General features: G+C 33.3%; 2 protein-coding genes across 2 annotated transcripts; both read left to right on the top strand.

Annotated features, from left to right (window-relative positions):
- The first annotated feature begins 3,710 nt into the window (after positions 1 to 3,710).
- LOC127738819 (probable G protein-coupled receptor 85) lies at positions 3,711 to 4,889 on the top strand. The gene has a single exon (XM_052250223.1). It carries the CDS (start codon positions 3,711 to 3,713, stop codon positions 4,887 to 4,889), a length of 1,179 nt encoding a protein of 392 aa, XP_052106183.1.
- A 4,551-nt stretch (positions 4,890 to 9,440) lies between these two features.
- LOC127731214 (putative autophagy-related protein 11) lies at positions 9,441 to 17,189 on the top strand. Its single transcript, XM_052240177.1, has 3 exons — positions 9,441 to 9,956; positions 14,357 to 14,463; positions 16,226 to 17,189. The coding sequence occupies exons 1-3, from the start codon at positions 9,671 to 9,673 to the stop codon at positions 17,075 to 17,077; spliced, it is 1,245 nt and encodes a 414-aa protein (XP_052096137.1). The 5' UTR covers positions 9,441 to 9,670; the 3' UTR covers positions 17,078 to 17,189.
- The last annotated feature ends 1,020 nt before the right edge of the window (positions 17,190 to 18,209 follow it).

An 18,209-nucleotide genomic window follows, 5' to 3' on the forward strand; every position in this document is an offset into this window, starting at 1 on the left:
GGTCAGGTTGCAAAAGAGCTTGCTTAATAATGTAACAATACTGGAAATGTAATAAAAAAGTGGGAAACCATTTAGAATGAAAAAGGCAGGTCCAATTTACCTAAATTCTTTTCATTGACGAAAAAATCTTTCAATCATTACAGTTCGAGATCTTCATCTGTCTGCTTTGAGGTCGTGTCTCTGAACAACTAGTCAATGCTTTCGTGCCTAAAGATGGATCAACATTTAAGTTGTTGACAATATTTTGTCAAAAAGGTCGAACCAAATTCCCCTGAATTTGTTTCTGTCAGAAAATTGTGAATTCTTCTGTAATTTGAATATTCAAGATTCTGTATAACATACTTCAATTTGTTAAAATTTGTATTAAATAATATCCAATTGTTAGACAATTTTGGTAAAATTTAACAAAATTTACATGTTTTTGTAAAAAGTTTGCTTCGACTGAAATCTAATAATTTGTATCTTAAAACGATATAAATTTATATTCAATACAGTTTTGGTTTTGGTTAAAAAAAAAAAAATCTGAAACTCGTTCGGAGGAATAGCGGGGACTTGTCTATATATATTTATCAGTTGAAACATTATTAATGTTGGTTGTGGTTGTCCTTCGATGCAAAAAATTGAAGAATTTGCTGAATTGTGTCAAAATTGTCCTTACAGCAATTGATTAACATTTTGGTTTAATCTGGGACTATTATACTAATATAATATATTATGTCCCAGGTTTAATTGATATTTTCAAAATCTATGCATTATCTTAAGGGTATATAATGTGGTCTGTTTAATAGACTTCATTAACTCTCTGATCTTGACTCTATGAATGCTACTGGCCATATCTCTACTTTTAGAGCTACTCTTCAGAGTTGTTCATCGATAATCTTTCTAACACATTTTACGAAATTCAAACCTTACATAGATATTAACAGCCAATCGTAAATTATTCACATGAGTTCATCTTTTTTTTTTAATTGAATTTTTTTTTGCATGTTCCTTGAAGATAATGATCATAATGGCAAAACAATATGTTGACACAAAACAATCATGTGGTTTAAAATATTTTCATGATATTTACGCCATCCATTTCTTCTTAAAATTATCTTATTACCAGTTCTTGAAACCAAATATCGTGTTCCTGCAAAATAATTTGAAACCGATAGATTGTACACCATTTGTACAATAAATCATTTAGCTGACACTGTCTTTTGTTTGTTTTTAATTATAAGGAAAGAAGATGAACTAAATTCAATTTGTTGCTTTTATTGAATTAAACAGTTTTGCATATTATTGTTTGTCTGTTCAGAGTGGGAAAATAATTATCCGGTTAACTCGATAGAAATCTTAATCATTTTTTGGTGTAGTTGTTACTATTATTATTAGCTGTCACCTTTTTCTGACCAGTTTACAAACAACAGTGATCTGTGTAAGTTGTTACTATTATTATTAGCTGTCACCTTTTTCTGACCAGTTTACAAACTACATTGATCTGTGTAAGTTGTTACTATTATTATTAGCTGTCACCTTTTTCTGATCAGTTTACAAACTACATTGATCTGTGTAAGTTGTTACTATTATTATTAGCTGTCACCTTTTTCTGATCAGTTTACAAACTACATTTATCTGTGTAAGTTGTTACTATTATTATTAGCTGTCACCTTTTTCTGATCAGTTTACAAACTACATTGATCTGTGTAAGTTGTTACTTTTATTATTAGTTGTCACCTTTTTCTGACCAGTTTACAAACTACATTGATCTGATCACTTAGTCTGTGATCATTGGGCTCAGTAATAAGTCTGCAAATTTATCTTCATTTTCCGAGAACACTCGTGGTCAAGTTATATTTTGTTTTGTTCTAGACCATCGTATCAGCATTGTTCTCGACCATCGTATCAGCATTGTTCTCGACCATCGTATCAGCATTGTTCTCGACCATCGTATCAGCATTGTTCTCGACCATCGTATCAGCATTGTTCTCGATCATCGTATCAGCATTGTTCTCGACCATCGTATCAGCAGTGTTCTCGACCATCGTATCAGCATATTTCTCGACCATCGTATCAACATATTTCTCGTATCAGCATTTTTCTCTGGATTTCCTGTATACTTATTTTCTCCAGTAAACGTTCTTATTGTGCACGGTATAAGTCTGATGAACTATCACATTGCTCTGATTATATTGAGAAAAGATAAATAGGCAAAGATGGATAGTTATCTCATGATAAAAGACATTAACAAGTATATTATCCCCGCTATCAATCTACTTGTTAGGTTTTGCTGTTTTTAACGATATTCGTTCAGGTCTGACACAGTTTGATACTGTATTATTTCCCAAAGAAATCGAAGGGCAATATAAGTAGTTTTTTTTATAATATAACTCGATTACGTCTCCAATAGCAAGTGCAGGTGATCTGCATGTTGTTTTATTTATTGAAGAAAAAGTTAAATGCAGAATGAAGAAAAAAAGTGTATTGACTATATAAATCGCATCTATAATTGAACTTGAAGAGAAGGATGCAACAGATAGTGAGATATATACATATTTTGTTTTGCACCTAGTGACAGTGTGGCTAAGAACTATATTTTTTTTCTTCAACTTTTCCTTGTCTTTATGCATCATACATCACCTACTCTTTATTCGTTTAGGCAGACTTCATATTTAAGAGCCTCTCGTGAATAATGGTAGGACGTTGGAATTATGAATTAACTCCAAGTTACGCTTTATAGATGATGTCCTCGTAATGAGCGGTTCAAAGTTTTGATTGGGTTGACCGTTATGGCCGGAATATCTGTCTCACAGATGACTACGGATATGTTCCACTTGACTATAAGCTGAGTTGATACGATATTAAACATGACGATGCATCAAGTCATCAGTGGTAACCTTCATAATTGGAAAATTTACGGGTTCGAGTTTCCCTTTCTTGTTCTTTTACAATTACAAAGAGGGACTTTTATTTTTTTGTCGTTTGAGATTATTTTCAAATAACCGTGACATTTCGTTATCATTTTAGAATACGATTATTTATATTCATTTGGGATTATAATCCGATAAACGGTTATTTGGGTCTATATTTTAACAGGAGAAGGTCCACAAAGACCAAAATGTCCCTAACTATTGAACTATGTCTTATCCAATCTAAAACACAAAAGTATTTTCCAAAATAAACAATGTCAGATAAGCAAATCATATATGGCTTCAATTAAAGTATCGTGCTATTCGGGTTAAGCCAAGTTTTTTTTTAAATGTATAGTTAAAAATTTCCTTTTTTTAGCATTGGCACACCCTTCGACCAAAAACTTTATATGTAAAAAAAAGCCGCGTTTTACTTTGTTTGAAATACACAATCGAAAATATATATATATATCGGTCATTGCATGTGGCAACGAAAAAAAAAACATCCTAAATTTAGAGGAAATTATTTAAAACTATCATTTCCATAATCAATATGTAAACATTAATTGTTTAACCTATCAATCTACATGGCAACATATTTTTATCATTGACCTCGCACTTGTCTAAATTTTGGCATTGACGTTATAATTCTATTATGAATTTAAGTGGATATGTTATTATTGCTAGTAATTTGTAAATTTTGTTTTAGCTGATGTTCTTTTTTTTTTTTTTTTAGATATCATCTGCGAAATCCAAGACGGCATCTTAATCTTAATCGGATGTTCTAGTATCTATTGTGATCAAATCTAGAATCTCACAATGAACGGATCATTAAATTATGCAGCCAGCACAAATCTAACGACCATATATAATCTGTCTGACATCAACTCTGAAATTGTAGATTTTACTGAAATAGAGTTGAACAAATCACCGAGTTTTATCAAACATGACTCTGGATTTATTGTGGTAACTAAACTAATTATACTGACAGTTATTATGGCCGTCGGAATCACTTGTAATGTTATAATCATATATTCTATAGGAAATAAGCCTCAATTTCATGGACCACCATTTTATTATTTGATTAGTCTGTCAGTTTCCGATCTATCCAGGACAATCTTTTGTTTCCCTTTTGTTCTTTCTTCTATTGTGGAAGGATCTATATGGAAACATGGGGATTCCTCATGTACGCTTTTGGCATTTGCAAATACATTTTTTGTATTCAGTTCTGTTGTAGCTTTATTTGCTATTGCAGTAGACAGACATCTTGCCATTGTTCATACACAGTTTCACAAAAGACGATCACGTGGGTTTATGAATCTCGCTATTGTAGTTGTTGGTTGGTTAGTGTCGTTTGCTGTTTCGTTCCCGCCAGTTTTTGGAATGGGTACATACAAATACATACCAGAAGAATCGCAGTGTACCTTTAGGCATCACACCTACCGCGGTAATGATACATTAGGGTTTCTTTTAGTTATGACTGGAGTTATGACTGGTACTATCTTATTATATGTGAAAATATTTATATTTCTAAGAAACCACAGGAGAATGTGTCCATTACAGAGACATATTCCAGCACGTAGTAATAATTGGGCATTTATTGGCCCAGGTGCCAATGGACATCTTATGATGAATTGGATCAATGGATTTACAAACGGCATGAATCAAATTCCAACAATACCACAAAATCTAGCCCATATTGCAGGTCGTATTCGGCTGCCAAGGCCAGTAAAGAATGAACATTTGACGAAAAAGTTCTTATTTGTAACAATTATGTTCGACTCGTTGTGGATTCCATATTTAGTGAAAGCTTTTATCTCGACGTTAAATGAAACTGAAATTCCATATGTTGTTGGGACTATATTATCGTGGATGACCTATATGCAAGTGGCTCTATGTCCACTTATATACTTATGTCTAATGACAGTTAAAACTAAATCAAAGAAAAAAGATAATAATGAGGACGCAATATACCAGATTGATTCTGGACAACTTTGATAGAAATTGTGAGCGTAAAAATATCGTTCCGTTGTTTTAAATGGTTGTGAATAGATTTCAATTACTTTTTTTACAATAACTTTTGTTTGAATATTTAGCGCGTATTTACAAATTGGAAAAAAATAATAATCTATTAGCATGATTTGATGTGTACGAAGCACATGATCAGATTTTATAATCTGTAAATTTTTCATCTGATATACCCATGACAATCTTAAACAATACAACAAAAAATAACAAAAAGAAACAACACGTTAACCATGATAGAGATAGATCGGAGCGGAACAAAAAGTTTATAAAGGATTCGTTGCAATAAATAAAAGATAAACATGGTATGTTGGTACAAATTAATATTGGTCTTTCGACTATGCAAATTGATAGCATCTGGTACCACAGCGATTGATGGTTATCAAGCGACAGTACTAGATACTGGAACGATGATACCACAGCAATTGATGGTTATCAAACGACAGTATACTGGCTATTCGAACGATGGTGCCACATAGATTGACGAGTCTAAAGCAGCAGAACTGAATACCACAGCAATTGATGGTTATCAATCTGGCAGTATTGACTACTGGAACTCTGGTACCGCAGTTATTAACGGTTATCAAACTTGTCGTCCTGGAGACTGAAACGGTGGAATCACAGCGATTGGTGGTTACCAAGCGACAGAACTGACTATTTAACCGGTTGTAACACAGCGATTGACGCTCATCACGCGGTAGTAATGAACCAGTTGTATTATGAGCGTTCAATACATGTTTCAATTCGCACAATACGTGTTTTCATGTCAGCTAGAATACAAATATGCAGGAAACTTTCTATCAGAAAGAAGAACAATTAAAATGAGGCGCAAACATTTTGTTAGTTTTGTTTTAAGAAGTTTTATCTTTTGTTTTTATACAGAAAAAATTAAATCCGCCATCACAAAATAAATTGTGGTCGAAGGTCTTACTTGTGCAACATCAGAAGTCGTTTTCCTTTACACATGCTTTCTTGGCTGGAGGCACATTCATCTATCGTGTTCCGTTCCCTGACTGAATTAGATAAATATTGGTATATTTCCACCATGTTAAAAGCAAACAAATATAGGTGGGTATGCAATATATCAGGGCAACAACTACTAGCATATCATACAAAAAAAATGTATTGGGTTTCGTAGCTTTAGCTTTTGATGTGTTGTTTATTCAGAACAAACATGTTTTATTTGTTTATTTATTTCTATTATTATGTTTTTAAAAAGGGTTGTCTAGTTTGTATTGCTATACAAAATTCATAACTTTTTTTTCTAATTACAAAGCATCTACGATATTTTCCTTGTTATTACTTTTTATTACATCGGATGTGACCTTGACAGGTCTTACCGGTGTTATGTTGCCGCAGAAATTTCTTTGCAGTTTGACTGATAACCGCGAACGTATTTCGTATAATTACGCGGATATTATCGAGTGCAACATAACATTCCTTATCGCTTGTTATATATTAATTTCATCAATAAATATTCATGAAAATAATTTTTAAGCACATAGATAAATGATATGAAAATGTTTTGTCGTGCGAAATATATATATCAATAACAAATCATGAATACCGAAAAGGAGTAGGTTCAGTAAGACCCCTTTTTGGCCCCAAAATATAGCAGTTTTATTATAAATAAATAAGTTTAATATAAACTTTTAGCTATTTATTGAAAAGTAGAATACTTCTGTTACATAAATATGGGCTGTTTTTGACAATACAATGCACAGGTATCGGGTAATAGCATCATTAAGTCATGCTAAATTACTGAAATCTTCACAATTTTAGCATTTTAGTTAATTTTTAGACGGTTTCCGTCTTAAATGGAAGTGGCCGCATTTGTGTTCATTCTTAATATTGAAATGTAAGTTGTATTTTATGATAATACATAACATATATAAAGGTTGAGGATGAACACGGATGCGGCCACTTTCATTTTTGACAAAAACCATCTGAAAAGTGACATATTATGGCATATTTGATAGATTTTTAATATTTAAGCTTGAATTTGAGCGTCTTAAATGACTAAATCAGTTCAAATCTTTCACATAAAGTAATTGAATCTACTAAAGTAGACACTTAAGTGTTTAAAAAGTGTCCAAAATCTTTCATCAGATTAACCTGAAGTTTTAGGCCAAAATCGGCCCTTACCGGACCTACTCCTTTGTGTTAACGCATGCGGAAGAATATTTCGAGAACGTTTTGCAACAAAAGCGGGAAAATATGAATGCCTACTCAAATCCAATCTATTAGAAAAACGAGTTATTACAGAAGAGTGTCCACCATGCACTTGCACTGCACTATCATTAGAATAGTAGAATATAATGATATATAAATGGATGAAAATTTGCCTGTAGAGTTATTAAGATGATCTGCCATATATATAACTGTTATACAAATATTGATATAATATATAACAACAAACCAGAGTATACTGATAACAAATGATTATATCACTACAATATAATAATAATTATTACGGTGAGGTTGAATTCCCTGTCATTTATTCATCATCCACACAAGAACTTATCTCAGAAAAAAAAATTATCTATCTACCTTAACCCAACTTTCAGATATAGAGATATGAATTTTTTTCTGAGACAAGTGCTTGTGACCATCCACCAGAACTTGCGGTGATCCGATGTTCAGTACTTCAGTACTTTGATTCTTTAAGCTGAAGCATCTATTTCTATAAAAAGAATGTAAAGCTTTGGTTTTGGTAAACCGTTAATGTCTTTCAATATATAAGTGGGCATGTCTTATCAAAATAAGGAGATGTGGTATGATTGCCAATACGATAACTATGAACCAGAGTCCAAATGACATGGGTGTAACAACTGTAGGTCACAATGAACAAAATCGATACCGAATAGTTAGTTATAAAAGGCCCATCGTAAGAAATGGCCAAAAGCGCATCAAAGTTCAAAAATAGAAAACTTAACAATAAGGAACGAGAAATCGTAACTTTTGTCATACAATCTCTTGTATCGAGTTTTTCCGTGTGAAACTGAAATATCCAAATTTAGAAATGGACAGTTATTTATGTTTATACTAGATTTATTTAAAGTAAGTTCCCTTGGGTATATTTCCGCAGTATAATAAAAAAAATCTTGATTATTTAAGACAAGTTATAACTAATTTAACGGAAAGTTTTATTAAATTTATCATTTAAAAGTAATCTTTATTGAGTTTTGCCGTAAATTATGATTCTAGCGATACAGGAAAAATGTCTGCTATTAAAGGGGATCAATTGGTGCCCATTGGAATTCATAAACTTGTCGATAAACGAACATAGATGTTGTTTAGGAGAAAATAAACAGCCACAACCATTTTATTACAGTTTCAGTAGATATACATAGTATATCAACAGGTTTGTCATATTCTTGCATTGCACGGGAATATATATTTGTGGCTATCTACGTGATTTTTGTATTTTTCCAAATGTTTAATATCATAACTGTGAATTTATAAAAATGGAGAAAAGTGATGGAAGCCGACAGAAATAGCATTGAATTAGGAGGACTAAATCTGTTAGAGGTGCACTGATTGATAGCTACGCCTGGAAAAACGTAGTCTTTTTATTTGTTGAAATTTGATTTTGAACAAGCTTTCAGTAACTGCAAGTACTCTTAAATAGGTACTATTTGTCTTCTGTTGTAATATTAGTTTTTATTGTGCTTAGTACCGAACTTACAATTTAAGTCTAGCCCTTTGTTACTGCTTTTTACAGTTGTTTTGTGTTGTGCTGTTACGCACCGTTTCGGGTTAAGATGAGCGTCCATAAACATGTGTAACCACGTTACCCTCCGAACGTGTAAGTCAGGATGAAGTCCTAAAAGTTATTTGTTGCCGTCTATCATAATTATTTATTTTTTATTCTTATAAGCTCAAATCAGGACGTCAATTTTTTCTTTCGTTATTGGCCTTCGGCTGTTATCTGCTCTTCGGCCGGGTTGTTGTCTCTTTGACATATTCCCCATTTCCATTCTAAATTTTACTTATCCTTCGGTGGATATTTTTCTCATTTGGCAATAATACAGCACCCCCTATTTTCCCATTTAAGTCACATTATGCAAACAATAATAGACGTCAGCCGTTTCACCATCTACTAATACAGATGGGAAAGGAAACGCTAATAAACGAATTTTGAAATAGTAAAAAGAATTTTATTGTTGTGCAACCTTTTTTTCCTGGTGTATTCGACAGATATATTTATGCAAAAAATAATGAATAGATTTGCCAGACATTACACTTCATGCACATTAATCGTGTAAAGAAGTTATCTAATAAGGTTCCTTAAAATGACATACTATGCAATTACATGTATAGTTGAACGGATGATTCACACTTTTTAACATTTAAAGTACATTTAAATGTATAGAGTTGTATTCAATTCTTTTTAATAGATAAGTCAGATATGATTGTTCGACACCAGGGTTAAGTGACATTGTGTAGCGAAGTGTAAGTCAATACATGCACCCCATATATTTGTTTTTTCTTTGTGGAAAATTATCGCTTCGTTTAATTTTCTTTCAATTGGCATATGACCGGGTATACAAAGTCGGTAGTTTGAAATTCATTATAAGCTCAAAGTAGAAAATTATTGAGGTTTTGTCAATTTAAAGATATCGATTATTTATTATCATTTGGAAATTTTTAGGTTATTACACGTGATTCAATTTTGTTAGTTGGACAAGTATGTATATGTTCTTTAAATGACTTCCGAAGGTGCCAATGCGGTTTTGAAATTCTAAGTCAAAATGGAGTGGAATCGAAAAATAGAGGACAAACTTACAGAAAATTGGCAATGGTTGATGAAGACAGTCATGCTGAAAGAAATCGTCCATGTTTTGATAGAAGACAAAGTTATAGCTCTGGATTTCTGGATGAATCTAAAAGAGAAACAAATTTCTGAGCAGGATAGGAATGCGAATTTTTTCTTCGAAGTTTCCAAATTCACAAAGGAGAGATATAGAATGTTTGTTGATGCTTTGAGAAAGGGAGGACACAGTCACCTAGCTGATATGTTGGAAATAAAACCACAAGGTATAACGAATAATTTACTGAATGAATTTTCATATAGATGTTAATTTTGTAAAATTTTAATATATTCACATATTCCAACTTTTCCTTACATTTATACCAAGGTTTCGTTATTGGTGTGTAACAACCAGGTATGTGTTCAACAGGAAAACTTTCCTATGCGATCTTGTATTGAATAAGTCATAATGGTACAATTTCAAAGTTTTTGTAAGGCCGACTCAAAGAGAAAATTTGTGCATGTTAAATTTTCAAAATCTTCATTATTATTTTTTTTCACGAATACAATAGCGATCCTAGATTCAGTCGTGTCGTCGGCGTCGTCAACATTTAGTTACAGACTGCGGTTAAAGTTTTGATAGACATCAATTAATATATCATGGAATTTTAGAAACATGGACGGAAGCTTACTCAAGAGAGCATCCAGCAGGAGCAAAATTTGATTTATTTTCTCTAATTTTTCGGTATTTTATTAATAATGGACTTAAATTGTTTCGACAACCATAAAGATACAGTCTTGTGTTATTTAGACATCACTTTGCAAAACCTTTATTTTATGGAGTTTTATGAAATTTGGACAGGGATAGCGTGTTTTTGGAAGTCAACATAACACCTTTTCACTGACAGCATTCGCATTAAAATTTGTCGATATCTTAGAATTGTATAAAAATCAACAGACTGATAAATTAAATTGACATGCGTGCTCCATTGATGAGAAACAAAGGAGTAGGATAAATTTCATCTGTATATATTTCTTTCACTCTCTTAGCTTTGAAAACTTTACCTATTTTCGAACACGCATATGGTGCATCCAATTATGATTTGTATCTTGTTACTTTGTATTATTATGGCAGTTGCTATTTGTCCGGCTAGCCGGACGAATAGTACCAGGACTATTTGTCCGGCCAATACAATACGCATGTCACTATTTGTGTGTGCGTGTAATATTATCTTCATCAGCACCAGGGGGTCGCAAATTATATATGGATATTTAAAAAGCAATGTTTTGCAATCTTTAATTGTAAGGCCCCAATCTTGTTACTGGTAATTGAAATTGTTGTTTCCTTCATATATAGTCCAATGTGGACAACGTATAATTTGAAATTTTTTTCATACATATTCCATATTTATTTCTTTATCTATGGCTTCACAATTGTATGAAGAGGGAAGAAAATACTTGTAAAGCAAACTTGGGTCGTGATTGACTCATGCATTTTAAGTTAACGTAAGGATTTGGTCTAGTTGAAAAAGATACAAAATTGTTATGTCTGAAGCTGTCAAACAGAATTATAGACCCCCTTAACATAAAGTTATCCATATTTTGAGTTAGAGGTGGTAGATTTTTCTATATGTTTCCCCCAAAAAGTAAACTACACTGTAAAAATCTTATTAGGAATCCCAGGTGGGATTTTTCTTTTTATTTGTATTTATTGTTCTAAATAAATGCACTACGTTAGGGGGTCGAGGTGACACAGGGTTCCTTTTCCCAAATCCCTCTTTGTCCCCCCAGATCCGACCTTTGTTGTCCCCTATATTCCATATCCCCACTTTTTACAACCTATATCCCACATCCACACCTTTTGTAACCCCCGCTCCCCCTTATATCTCACTTTTCCTTGTGCTTTCAGTTATTTTTGAGTCCCTTTTATAAAATTAGATCTTTCTTTAAGTTCATACTTTCGTATTCGCTTGTCTAATTCTGAAAACTGTAAACTGTATCTAAAATATTGATATCGCTGTTTTCAGCCATGATCAGTCAAAATTGAAAATCAGTGATCGGATTACACGCGACCCCCTGGTGCTGCTGAAGATAATATGACACGCACTTCCGCACGCACATAAAGTGACATGCGCATTGTCATGGCCGGACAAACAGTCCTAGCACTAGTCCGGCTAGCCGGACAAATAGCCACTCCGTATTATTATCAGTGGATCGATCTATCTGCTAGTAGATTGCAAGGCCCCGAAGGTGTCGATATCCTAGCCACCAATGCTGTTTGTATTGGCATGTTATTACTGTGATATCCTAGCCACCAATGCTGTTTGTACTGACATGTTATTACTGTGATATCCTAGCCACCAATGTTGTTTGTATTGGCATGTTGTTGCTGTGATATCCTAGCTACCAATGCTGTTTGTATTGGCATGTTATTACTGTGATATCCTAGCTACCAATGCTGTTTGTATTGGCATGTTATTACTATGATATCCTAGACACCAATGTTGTTTGTATTGGCATGTTGTTGCTGTGATATCCTAGCTACCAATGCTGTTTGTATTGGCATGTTATTACTGTGATATCCTAGCCACCAATGCTGTTTGTATTGGCATGTTATTACTGTGATATCCTAGCCACCAATACTGTTTGTATTGGCATGTTATTACTGTGATATCCTAGCCACCAATGCTGTTTGTATTGGCATGTTATTACTGTGATATCCTAGCCACCAATGCTGTTTGTATTGGCATGTTATTACTGTGATATCCTAGCCACCAATACTGTTTGTATTGGCATGTTATTACTGTGATATCCTAGCCACCAATGCTGTTTGTATTGACATGTTATTACTGTGATATCCTAGCAACCAATGCTGTTTGTATTGGCATGTTATTACTGTGATATCCTAGCCACCAATACTGTTTGTATTGGCATGTTGTTACTGTGATATCCTAGCCACCAATACTGTTTGTATTGGCATGTTGTTACTGTGATATCCTAGCCACCAATGCTGTTTGTACTGACATGTTATTACTGTGATATCCTAGCCACCAATGTTGTTTGTATTGGCATGTTGTTGCTGTGATATCCTAGCTACCAATGCTGTTTGTATTGGCATGTTATTACTGTGATATCCTAGCTACCAATGCTGTTTGTATTGGCATGTTATTACTATGATATCCTAGACACCAATGTTGTTTGTATTGGCATGTTGTTGCTGTGATATCCTAGCTACCAATGCTGTTTGTATTGGCATGTTATTACTGTGATATCCTAGCCACCAATGCTGTTTGTATTGGCATGTTATTACTGTGATATCCTAGCCACCAATACTGTTTGTATTGGCATGTTATTACTGTGATATCCTAGCCACCAATACTGTTTGTATTGGCATGTTATTACTGTGATATCCTAGCCACCAATGCTGTTTGTATTGACATGTTATTACTGTGATATCCTAGCAACCAATGCTGTTTGTATTGGCATGTTATTACTGTGATATCCTAGCCACCAATACTGTTTGTATTGGCATGTTGTTACTGTGATATCCTAGCCACCAATACTGTTTGTATTGGCATGTTGTTACTGTGATATCCTAGCCACCAATACTGTTTGTATTGGCATGTTATTACTGTGATATCCTAGCTATCCTAGCCACCAATGCTGTTTGTATTGGCATGTTATTACTGTGATATCCTAGCCACCAATGCTGTTTGTATTGGCATGTTGTTGCTGTGATATCCTAGCCACCAATGCTGTTTGTATTGGCATGTTATTACTGTGATATCCTAGCCACCAATGCTGTTTGTATTGGCATGTTATTACTGTGATATCCTAGCCACCAATGCTGTTTGTATTGGCATGTTATTACTGTGATATCCTAGCCACCAATGTTGTTTGTATTGGCATGTTATTACTGTGATATCCTAGCCACCAATGCTGTTTGTATTGGTATGTTATTACTGTGATATCCTAGCCACCAATGCTGTTTGTATTGGCATGTTGTTGCTGTGATATCCTAGCTACCAATGCTGTTTGTATTGGCATGTTATTACTGTGATATCCTAGCTACCAATGCTGTTTGTATTGGCATGTTATTACTTTGATATCCTAGCCACCAATGCTGTTTGTATTGGCATGTTATTACTGTGATATCCTAGCCACCAATGCTGTTTGTATTGGCATGTTATTACTGTGATATCCTAGCCACCAATGCTGTTTGTATTGGCATGTTGTTACTGTGATATCCTTGCTACCAATGCTGTTTGTATTGGCATGTTATTACTGTGATATCCTAGCCACCAATACTGTTTGTATTGGCATGTTATTACTGTGATATCCTAGCCACCAATGCTGTTTGTATTGGCATGTTATTACTTCAATAGAAACTGCCAGCTAACGTTAGATATCTTCCCAATGCACACGTCTACGCTGTTTTTTTGTGTGTGTTTTGATTCTATTTTGTTTTTCAGTTGTTTTTGTGAGATGGAGATATAATCGTCTTATTGGTGTTTTTGTATTTGATTGTGTAATAGTGTATTACCTTGCTTTGAACCTGATGAAAATCTAATTTTTTTACAAAGTCAGTATGAACGGTTTATGTAAATAGTTTAAACTATGAACCATCTATTTAAGAAAGATGTTTATGTCATTTTGTACTTTAAAGTATATTTGCATCCTTTGGTAGATTTAAGAGTCAACAAGACACCAACAGCCTTGGGTCCTAAAAATGAGAGAATTAAAAAGGAAAATATACCAAAGAACAGTAAAAGTAAACCTCCTCCAGAACATATAGTAAGTCTAATGTTACTGTCGTGGTTAACCAGTTGCTATCTTTTCATACATTTGTCTTTCATTTACGTCAAACGCGATTTAAATATGTTTGATTGTGATTCAACCAAGGTATGAAGGGATTATGGATTTTAATACAAGGTGTGTGTTATAATTAGACTTTTGTCACCATAAGCATTTTTAGATATCCTATCATATCCAAACTTCCTCGACACAATCAGTTCAAGCACTTTAAAGAGTCTTTTTGCACTGTATTTGAATAATTTTACTGTGTTAATTCTATAAAGCGAATCTCCAACTTAAAAGTGTTATTCCTTAAAAGTTCATGTTTTGATTTACCTTATTTTTTATTTGATTGTCACCTATTTGAAGATCATGTGAGTCTTATATAATAAAAAAAATTTAACACCACAGTGCAGTCCCATTGACGTGAACCCTTCGTCGCCTCACATTCATTTACTTGAACTTCAAACAGAGTAATGTAATCACAAAACTGACTGAGACATTTGATGTTCACCATTTTCCAAAATATTACCCTTTAAAAATAATGTCTACAAAATCAGGGAAGTAACTGTACTTCAAGTCTTTACACCAGCCATTGAAATAGAATGCAGCATTACGTATACTGCTCATTGTAAGGGTTATTTACTAGATTATACTAGACTAGTCTGGTATCGACACTGTTTGACACCAAATTGGTTAACAAACTCGTGACAAAAGAGATGCGAAAGATACCAAAGAGATACTCAAAATCATAAGTCGAAAACACACTGACAAAGAAAGCCAAGGCAAAAAACGAAAAACGACGAAAAGACAAGTAGTACACAAAACACAACAAGAAAAACTAAAGACTGATTTCAACTTGACCACTTGGTTCAATAGCTTCCTTGTAAGCAACAACCCTCTACCAAGGAAAGTGTCTAAAGAGGTGTTTGGAGTTTAAATACTTTTAAAGTGTCTAGTTCTCACATTACCTTTTATTTCGACATTTATGTTTGGTCTAGCCATCTCGGCAATACGATGGGTGTAACTTTCAGATCGTGTTGCCCTATCAACGTTCTGTTTATTTCCATAAAATCTAAATATTATTCAGCCAATACAATTTTAATAAGAAGGTGCTGATTGTAAATATCGCATATGTAACCAATTTTTTTTTTCTCAAAGAAAGTTTCGATTGAATTTTGATTTTGTTTAGGAATTTTCCTTCAGTAAATTTGATATTAAAATAATTAAAAAGTTGCCAATACCTATCAAAAAGTTAAAATGCAGTTTTAGCCATCCAAAGGAATTTATAATATAATACATGAAGCTGTGATACTGTGGAATTAAGTATAGATTCAAGGACATATTAAATTACACTGCTGGTAAAAATCAATACATCAGAATCTTTATTTGTTTGTTGTTTATTGTACCATAGTATAAGTGTTGGCTTGGTCATGAATTGTTGTATTTAGGCATATACAGGTTTAATTGATTTTGTACTTCATTTATTACTAATAGAAAATGCGTCAGTGGAAACATATAACTAGGGGTTAGTACAGGGTTTTATATGATAAACATAACATTCTGCATCTCACGCCAAGATAAGATTGTCTCCTTTGTAAAGCATAACGTATATTTATGTTATCAAAGAACATTGTTAAACTAATGAACCAACCAGGTCAAGAACTATGCGTCAATCTTAGCTTTCCACATTCATGTGTTTCCCCTTTATCCAGGTTCCTATACATGATATTTTATGTCACCATTTCTGTTGTATTTTCAGTCTAAACATGACCGCACACCAAGTGATATAAAGCGAGAAAACTCTGAACTTAGGAATCAACTAACAACAATCTCCTCTCATGTTGGACACCTTCATTCAGTGACCCAAAACATAGCAGGGTCACTTGTGTCACATAGTAAGACGTTCGTGGCAGAAAAGGAATCTTTTGTTCAAAGGATTCAAAATATAGAGGAGCATGAAAAATATCTGGAGCTGCAAGATACGAATCTTAAACAGGAAATGGTTATAAAACATTTACGATCTGAAATCGTAGATCTGAAAGTTGATCTAAATCATCAAATTAACCAACTGGAAATAAAACTGAAGGATGCTAACGTGAAGAGGGAACTTAAACAGCAAGAAGCTGAAAATTTGCTTAGTAAGATCACAGGGATAAAAACACAAATGCAAAGTCTTACTAAAGATTTAAATCTAGAGAGAGAAGAAAAAATAAAACTGAAAACAGAATCGACAAAATTACGGAAGCAGAATAGTGACCTTCAAGAAAAAATTAGGCAACAAACTTCAAAAGTAGTGTCGTTCGAAAATGATATGCTGCAAGTAAAGTCGGAGAAAGAATCGGCAAAATCTGAATTTAAACTTCTTCAGAAAAAAATGTCAGAAACCGAGAAAATGTTGAAAGATAAGACACAGAAAAATGATGAATTATCACATGATATAATTGATGCAAAGTGTAAGGCTGAAGAATTTGAACAGGAAAACAAAAGACTAGAGAACAAAGTAAGCAATTTTGAAAAAGAGATTGTAGACTTGAAGGCAAAACTCCACAAACTAGAAGCAGATAAACAACGAGCTAGAATGAAAAGTAGCGTTGTCCCGACATGGCGCTAAAAACGAGTATGATCTGTTTTGTCTTGACATTTTGTAAATATTGCCGCAAAAAATACACATCTATATTTGTTTTATTGTTGATGTTATAAGTATTAAACTAATTGTTGTTGTTTTTCAATTGGATTCATTAGAATAATAGATACATTTTACTTTTATTGGCCCGCTATTGGATATTTGATTTAAAAAAAAGAAGTATAGCTTCTCTATAAAATTATGTTAACAGCAATCTGTAAGGGAGCTACCATTTGACTCACCTTTTCAAAGGAAATGTGAGCTTTTGCCATCACTTGTCGTCCGTCGTCGTCGTCCGTCCGGTGTAAACTATTTCAAACATCTTCTCCTCTGAAACTACTGAACCAATTCCAACCAAACTTAAGCTAAATGATCCTTAGGGTATCTAGAATAAAGTTTGTATTTTATTTTTTGTTTGGTCAAAAAACATGGCCGCCATGGCTTAAAATAGAACATAGGGGTAACATGCAGTTTTGGCTTATATCTCAAAAACTAAAGCATTAAGAGCAAATCTGACGGGGTAAAAATGTTAATTAAGTCAAGTTCTATCAGCCCTGAAATTTTCAGATGAATCTAACAACCCATTGTTGGGTTGCTGCCACTAAATTGGTAATTTTAAGGAAATTTTGCAGTTTTTGGTTATCTTGAATATTATTATAGATAACGATAAACTATAAAAAGCAAAAATGTTCAGCAAAGTAAGATCTACAAATAAGTTTAATATGACCAAAATTGTCAATTGACCCCTTGAGGAGTTATTGCCCTTTAAAGACAATTTTGCATAATTTGTTTATCATGTTTTCTAACTTTAAAAAATCTTCTCCTCTGAAACTACTGAACCAAACTAAACCAAACTTAAACTGAATGATTCTTAGGTCATCTAGAATAAAGTTTGTGTTTTATTTTCTGCTTCCTCAGATAACATGGCTTTCATGGCTAAAAATAGAACATAGGGTAAAATGCAGTTTTTGACATATATCTCAAAAACTAAAGCATTTAGAGCAAATCAGACAAGAAATTAAAGTATTCATTAGGTCAAGGTCTACCTGCCCTGAAATAATCAGCCTAATCGGGTATCTGATTTTTAGGTTATTGTCCATGAATTGATGATTTTAAGGAA

The sequence above is a fragment of the Mytilus californianus genome, unplaced genomic scaffold (assembly GCF_021869535.1).
Source record: "Mytilus californianus isolate M0D057914Y unplaced genomic scaffold, xbMytCali1.0.p SCAF_1, whole genome shotgun sequence".
Taxonomy (NCBI): domain Eukaryota; kingdom Metazoa; phylum Mollusca; class Bivalvia; order Mytilida; family Mytilidae; genus Mytilus; species Mytilus californianus.